Source organism: Hyaena hyaena, unplaced genomic scaffold, assembly GCF_003009895.1.
Source record: "Hyaena hyaena isolate Hyena2069 unplaced genomic scaffold, ASM300989v1 scaffold_306, whole genome shotgun sequence".
Lineage (NCBI taxonomy): Eukaryota > Metazoa > Chordata > Mammalia > Carnivora > Hyaenidae > Hyaena > Hyaena hyaena.
The window spans coordinates 1,539,173-1,546,246 of record NW_024080935.1 but is presented as its reverse complement, the minus strand read 5'-3'; the positions used below and the strand labels follow the sequence as shown (position 1 = coordinate 1,546,246).

The 7,074-nt window shown below is 53.4% G+C and overlaps 2 protein-coding genes across 8 annotated transcripts in view; both read right to left on the bottom strand.

Moving 5' to 3' along the window:
• Positions 1–376: 376 nt before the first annotated feature.
• On the bottom strand, positions 377–3,410 carry TMEM265 (transmembrane protein 265). 2 transcript variants are annotated; one of them, XM_039247914.1, is made up of 3 exons: positions 3,327–3,410; positions 2,137–2,307; positions 377–863 (listed from the first exon to the last, which is right to left on the bottom strand). In XM_039247914.1, exons 2-3 carry the CDS (start codon positions 2,302–2,304, stop codon positions 702–704), a joined length of 330 nt encoding a protein of 109 aa, XP_039103845.1. In that variant the 5' UTR covers positions 2,305–2,307; positions 3,327–3,410; the 3' UTR covers positions 377–701. The 2 variants fall into 2 exon arrangements, 1 of the variants encoding a protein (XP_039103845.1); XR_005531043.1 differs by lacking the exon at positions 3,327–3,410 and having other exon boundaries at positions 774–1,564; positions 2,137–2,225.
• An 885-nt stretch (positions 3,411–4,295) lies between these two features.
• Positions 4,296–7,074, bottom strand: part of LOC120242264 (Snf2 related CREBBP activator protein) — a 35,035-nt gene continuing 32,256 nt past the window's right edge. For all 6 annotated transcript variants that reach the window (XM_039247901.1, XM_039247905.1, XM_039247906.1 and 3 more), the window contains one exon: positions 4,296–6,998. In XM_039247901.1, coding sequence (XP_039103832.1) covers positions 4,308–6,998 — 2,691 coding nt within the window. In that variant the 3' untranslated portion in view covers positions 4,296–4,307. The remainder of the gene's footprint in view (positions 6,999–7,074) is intronic.

Sequence of the window (7,074 nt, the reverse complement as noted above, 5' to 3'; positions counted from 1 at the left end):
TGCTTAGAACACAGCCGGGAACATAGTAAGCACTCAGTAAATAGTAGCTGCTGCTACTACTCTTCCTATCTGGCCACAGGGTCTCTGTTGATGTGCAAGGGAGAAGCTGGGTCTTTCCAAGAAGGGAAACCTCCAGGAGAAGAAAAAAACAAGAAAAGAAAGGAAATAAAGGAAGGAAAGGAAGGAAGGAAGGGAGGAAGGAACGAAGAAAGGAAAGAAAGAAAGAAAGAGAGAGAGAGAAAGAATCCTTTCCTTCTCTTGGAGCCTCTAGGTAAAGGAAAATGCAGATTTTGCCCATCCGTCACATATCCAGTCTGGCTCTTGCCAAGAGCCCGGGGAAAGTAGGGGAACAACAATTAGACAGGAGCATTTCACCACTAAAAAAGGTTTTTATTACAAAACAAATTCTAATAAAACCAGGCCTGGTTTTCAACCCCACCTCTGGGTTGAGGCCCCTAGGATGCGGTGAGCTGGGGGAAATAGGGGCTGGTGGGCACTGACAGAACAGAGCAGGCTGGCCTCCCCTCATCAGTCTCAGCTGCTGCCTCCTTTTAGAAAGGTCTAGAAGATCTCTTCCAAAGCCCTTTGAGAGAGGCACCATCCTTCCAGCCAGGAAGGACCACTTCTCGCCCCAGACCCTAGCAATGCTGCACTGCAGGATCCAGGAGGTCTCGCTGACTCTCAGCAGAGGCCACCCAGGGTCACTCAGCTTGGGCGATGGCGTAGGAGAGCACCCACAGAAGTAGGGGGCCCAGAATGAGGACAGCAAGCCAGACGGCAAAGCTGGCCAGGATGAAGTTCCGGGCCCGGGCCCCCCAGTGCACTGCCTCCTCGAACCGGCCTGCCTTATGCCGCTCTTCCGCCTGTGGGGGCAGGTTTTTGGTTAGGTTCTCCTCCTGCTTCTGCCCAAAGTGCCCACTGCCCCACACCAATCCTCCGTCCTTGTCACGGCTCAAAACCTGACGTCCAAACCCCCCACCTCCCTTTCCAATGTCTGTCTCTCATGCCTCATCTGCAAAGTAAGGTGCCCACTCTGCTCTGTGTAGCTTTCTGCTCTGTGTAGCCATTGTTAGCTCACAAGATCACATATGGGAAAGTACTTTTCACTCCTTTTGTTCCTAATCTTATTCCATTCATTCCAGGTTCATTCAGAATTTGGAACCCTTGGCAAGACACAGTGAACTACCTTGGAGTATTCAGCCTCCCGTCCAGTCAAACAGCACTCCATTCTCATTAGCCCAATGGGCCTCATCTCTCTCGTTATTAAGGATTCTGATTTTGACCTAATGAAGCCCAGAAATTCTCATGATGATAAGAATAGTTTCTGATTGTTAAAATACAACTAGGATTGAGAAAAATTCCAGCATGATGTTTAAGTTGGCCCGTGTGGTCTTTCAAAAGGTACACGTGCAGTTTTGGTTAGGTGTTTGGAAATGGTGAAGGCCTCTCAAAGACTCCACAGCTTCTTCCCGACTGCTACAGATCACTCTAATCGCTGCTCAACTGCCTCGAGTCCTGCCCCTTCCAATCCATCTTCCATGTAGGCCTTGAGAGCAGATCTCCACTGAAACACAAACCTGACCGTGTCATTCTCTCCAAACACTCTTGAAAGTACTCCCCAGTACTCTGAAGATAGTTTCAACTCTAAGCACAAGCACAGCATTGGAAGCCCTTGGGGATCTGGGCCCTCTGGCTTCATCTGTCACTATTCCTCACTGGTCCAGTCATGCGGAACTAATAGCCCAGGTACACACTGCTCCCTTTACCTGGAATGCCCTTTCACCTTTAGTCACTCATCCTCTAAGGTTATTTTCCTGTCACCTACTCTACTATACACATGTATGTAATCACACATACATTTCCTCCCTAGCTCCCAAAATACCTTGTGTTCATCACAGTACTGATGACCCGCATTCCAGTAATAATTATCCATTTTCACAGTTCTCTCTTTTTCATTAGACTGTGGGCCCTTTGACAGCAGGAACCATGTCTTATTCTTATTTCTGACAGCAGGCCCAGAGCCAAGCTCTGACAAGTACTTAGTAACTGTGTGATCACTGTAGATAGATAAGATACACCAAACCATTGCCTAACTACACCCACCTCCCTGGCTCCCATAGGAATTGCATTCCTCACCTTGATGGCAAACACAAGGGCCACGACTCCCAGGCAAGAGCAGCCACAGATAATGCTAGTAGCTGCCAGGTAGCGGAGGCGGAGCCAGCAGCAGCGGATGGGGGATGGAGAATGAGCAGCTTCCATGTTGCTCACCAAGGTGTCCACTGCCTTCTCCTCGTCCTCCATCACCTGTGGGCGATACAGTCAAGGTACTTGTAAGCCCAACAACTGAGCCATTGGCCTGGCTTGCTCAGACTCCACCCCTCTCTCTGATCTGTCCTCGTGACCTAGCCCAACTCTCAGGTATGCTGCCTTATGGGGAATTCCTCTGGTGACTCATAGACCAAGAGAGGAAATGTGTGGCCGGAATCCTTTCTTCTCAGTCTAAGATTCGGAGCCTTTAAAGGCAAGCTGGTGTGAATATCACATTATCTGTTTTACTGTTTTGATACGAAGGGAAAAGGAAAATGACAGGAACACACTGACAAGCAGGAGAAAACAATCTCAAAAGCTGCTGGGAATCAGACTATTCAAGTCAGTGATTTTACACTATTTCGATGGGCCTTAACATTCCCTAAAGTTCCTCAGAGGCTGCCCCTGAATATTAAGGAGGGGTCACAAAATAGCACCCTAAGCCCTACACCCCACTTCAAGCAAAGCAGTCATTTCATGTGAAAACAGTGGATGAAAACACAGGGATGGAGGAAAGGAAAAGTATCCATCTAAGCTTTTTTTTATAGCTGAGGACACCAAACATCAGAAAATCCTTACCTTCCTAAATCAGGGCCTCTTTTGCTATGCTGACTCCTGCCACCTCTACTTTCCATTTTAGCCCAGGCCCACTCTGACCTCATAACCCACACAGAAACCTACATGACAACACCCTGCTTAATCATTTCTCATTCCCCTAACTTCTCAAGTCCTCTGAGCTCTGGCATCAAACCACCTTTCCAACCTCAGCTCCAACCATCCTCCTACATTCTACACAAAACGGAACCATCTACAGTTCTCTGAACATAATAAAGGATAGATGGAAAGAGAGAAGGCAAGATAAGAGCCCAAAGAATCTCTGCCACAAGGCTCAAGAGTGGGTATGGGGAAAGAACTGATGAGGTAAACAGATATAGTCATTAGGAGGAGAATGCAAAGAGAGGGTCCAGAGTGATTAAAAACAAAACAAAAAAGTAAAAATGAACAGGGGCTCTTACCTGGCTATAGGCCTTGAGGGACTGTGAGTTTCGGCTCCTGCCTCAGGTTTGATTTGGCTTGGGTGGAGATGGAGCTGACTCAGGTCTCCAAGCCAAGCCCAGGGGTGGGGTTGGGTGGCCAGCCACCACCTGAAAAGCCCCAGGAGCTCAGAAGGGGGTGTGGCTGACTCAAACTAGTTTGGCTAGACAGAGGGAAGCAAAAGGGGGATGGAACAACTGGAGGTAGGATGCCTGCCTTCTGGAAAAGGAGTGAAAGCACCTGAGCAAGAGGAGTAAAAGCAGGGAAAAGCCTGAGGAATCAAAGAACTCTTGAGGGAAAGTCCAGAACTAAAGGAACAGGAGGAGAGAAAAAGGAGGAGTTGGAGTGACTTAAAACTGAAACTTTAGGGAAAGGCACCCTACCAGATCAGATGTGCCAATCTCCTTTCTTCTTGGGTGATTTCTACCTCAAAGACACATAATTCTGGGTTAGAGATCAGGTATTAGGGTTTTGACACAAACAAGAGAGAGGAGGAAAACGATGCCCAAGTTCCCACCCAACCCTCCACCAGACCAGAAAATCAGAAGCCTCCTTACGCGGATGCTCATACAGAAACTAAGTTTATTATTTTTTCTTCTTAAAAAAAAAAAAAAAAGAAAAAAAAAACTCATGGTAGAGAGAAGCCCCTCCCCCTTCCCCTAAGGGTGGGGGCTGTGAAAGATAGCTGGGGAATCAAGTACAAGGGGGTGGGGACAGAGACTATCTTGCCACCCTTAACACTGCCCAGCCATGTGGGGTGGAAGGGAAGGGGGTATGTGAAGAGCCCCATTTCCATGACAACCAGTTGCCTACCCCCTACTTTGGTGGAAAGAAGGGAGAAGGCCCCTATGTCTCCCTGGAGGCTTTCCCCCTCAAGACTTCAAGTAGTGGTTAACAGAGTCAGGCCTGGTTGTGGAGAGAGAGGGGCCACGGCGGAAAGCCCAGGTGGAGGGGCAGCCCATTCACGTCTTGGCCTTTCGGCCTCTGTGACTAACAGTAGGGCCAGCCAGGTGTGGGGGGGCACTGCTGCGCAGGATACGCTGGTCCCCTTGGTTGGTGGCCCCACCAAGTCGACGGGGGCCAGGTCGGCGACGTGGGGTCCCATCCCCTTCCTCCTCCTCACCTGAGGCTTCAGCCTCAGACTCCTCTACAGAACCCTCAGGCCCCAAGGGACTTGGGGGCTGTAGGCGGCCCCGCTTTGCCAGCCCAGGACCCCCGCCAACTGGGGCCCCTGCCCGTTTGCGAGGCACCTTCTCAGTCTCTAGTGGGGGAACTAGAGACCCTGGACGCAGCCGGGTCGAGCGCAGTTTTGGAGCTAAGGAGACCACGGGAGGTGTTAATTCTAACCCGCCTGGCCCACTATCCACTAAATCCAGGTCATCCTGAATTACAGCCACCACCATGGACCCTTCACTCTTTCGTCCCCGCATTCCCTCTGCTTCAAGCCGCAAGCGGGCCAGGCGGGTGAGGGGGCGGCTTCCATCCTCATCAGAGGAACTACCCTCACTCTCCCCCTGGCCCTGGGGCTGCCGCCGCCTCCCCAATCCACAGCTCTCGAGGACAGAAGAGCTGTCACGGTCCAAGACAGGGAGCTGGCTGGGCCGAGGTGATGGTGGATTCTTGGGAGGTCGACCCCGTTTCCGCTTGGGTGGGGATGTTGAAATGGTGAGATTGGTGACAGTGTTGGCGACAGTAGCAGTGGGACAGGCTAGGAGTGGTGGGAGTGGTGGCAGGGGAGGTGGTAGTGGGAGTGGCTGTGTCCGGCTTTCTAGGTTGCCATCCCCTGGAGAGGAAATGGTCCCAGGAATGGGCAAATCTCGTGCCTTAGGGGGCCGCCCACGCCTTCTTTTCTCCACAGGTGATAAGATGATGGGCTCGGGTCTGTGAATTGGCTGGGGTCCAAGAGGCTGGGGCCCAGGACTAAGCTGGGGTCCCAGGACAGGCTCCGCAACAATAAGGGTCTCAGCCCCAGGAACTGGATCAGCCCCATTGGTTTTTCCCTTAGACGTGGATGAAGGTACCTCATCCACCCCTCGCCCAGCATCTGCTGGAGACCTGTTCTTCTTGGGGGGCCTCCCCCTCCGACGTTTCACAGCAGGAGGGGTGATGGCAAGAAGTGCCCCTTCTCCGTTCTCTGGGCTGCCCCCACTGGTCACCCCCAGCTCAATGCGACGGCGAGCTATGAAGGGTTGCTGGGTTGGGGTGGGCAGTGTGGATGGGGGAGCAGCTTCACAGGGCCCACTGGTGGGAGGTGAGGATTCTGGCCCCAACATGCTGCGGGCAGATGGGCTTCCTGGGCTGGCACCAGTCTCAGAGACCCCAGGCACTAGGGTGCTGGCAGTTCCCCGCTGCTGTCGCCGTCGCCTCACCAGTTCCTTTTCCTCTACCACAGTCACTAGCCGTCCCGGCAGCTTGCGAAGCACTTTGGGGCCCGGAGGCTGCCCTGGCCGACCAGCCCCCTGACCCCTAATTTCTACATCAGCACTGGTGCGACGCCGAGGGGGCCGGGCAGGTGAAGGACTCTCAGGTGAAGAGGTGGTGGAGGATGAGGTTGATGGGGCTGTGACCTCTGCTGAAACAAGTTCCTGCGGCTTCTCTGGGCTGGAGGTTGGGGTCTGGGCCTCCACCAGCTCTTCTGAGCTCTTGTCAGCCTCCAATGGCTCATGAAGTAGCTCATCAGATGCTGCTGAAGGTGGGAGCTCCAGCCCATTGCTCTCACTCAGACACGAGGGCACCTCCTCACCATCAGGCAGCACTGTGAGGATGGTCCCCTCAGCAGGCTCTGGCACTTCCTGCTCTTGACCGTTGGGGACGCTGTCAGCCTCCAGGGTTGGGCTAGGTGCAGAAGAGGCGAGAGAAAGGTTCTTCTCTGATATAGGCAGGATCTCAACAGCAACTGGCAACAGATCCTTAGGGGGCACAAGAGTAAGTGGGGAAGTCTCGGAACTGGCCATATCAGCCAGCTCCGGGGACTCGGTGGACGCCAATGCTTGTGCACACAGTTCTGTCTCAGGCCCTAAGCCCAAGGGGAGGTTGGTGACTGGGGGGGAGATGGGCACAGAAGGTAGACCAAGCAAGAGAGGGGAGGAAGGAGTTGAGAGAGAGGTCTGGGCTGGAGGTGGGGTATGAGCTGGCGGAGGGGTACAGGCAGGAGGAGGGGTACAGGCAGAAGAACAAGAGGGAGGAATCTGTGAAGGGGGAAGTGGAGGAGAAGGCAAGATATGAACAGGAAGCATGGTTACTGGATTTGGGGCCGAAATGGGGATTGGGGCAGGGATTGGAACAGGGATTGGGGCAGGAATTACAGCAGGAGCTGAAGCTGGAGTGGGTCGAGGCCTAGGTGCTGGCCGGGGAACTCTCTCCCTGGCGGGGCTACAGCGTGGGGGTGTGGAAGTGCTGCGGGTATGATGGGTGGATGTGACAGGAGTGTGATTTGCCCCTTGAGTCTCAGCCCGGGCTCCACGAAGACGCTCACTGACGCGAGTCCCTGGCCTTTCAGGGGCCTTGGCCTTCTTACTGCGCCGGTGACTGCCTCCACCAGTCCCACAGGAAACCTCATCCCCAGCCCCTGGCCCCTCCTCCTCCTCTTGGGGTAGGCGGAACACCTCCTCCTTGGCTTGGTCCAGGTCCTTGCGGGCAGCTTCCACTTGCTCCTAACAACAACAGAGCCCAAAAGGTGGGTGGTCAGAGGGAGGCAAACAGAGTGGGGAGTGGGTAGAAAGCAGCAAC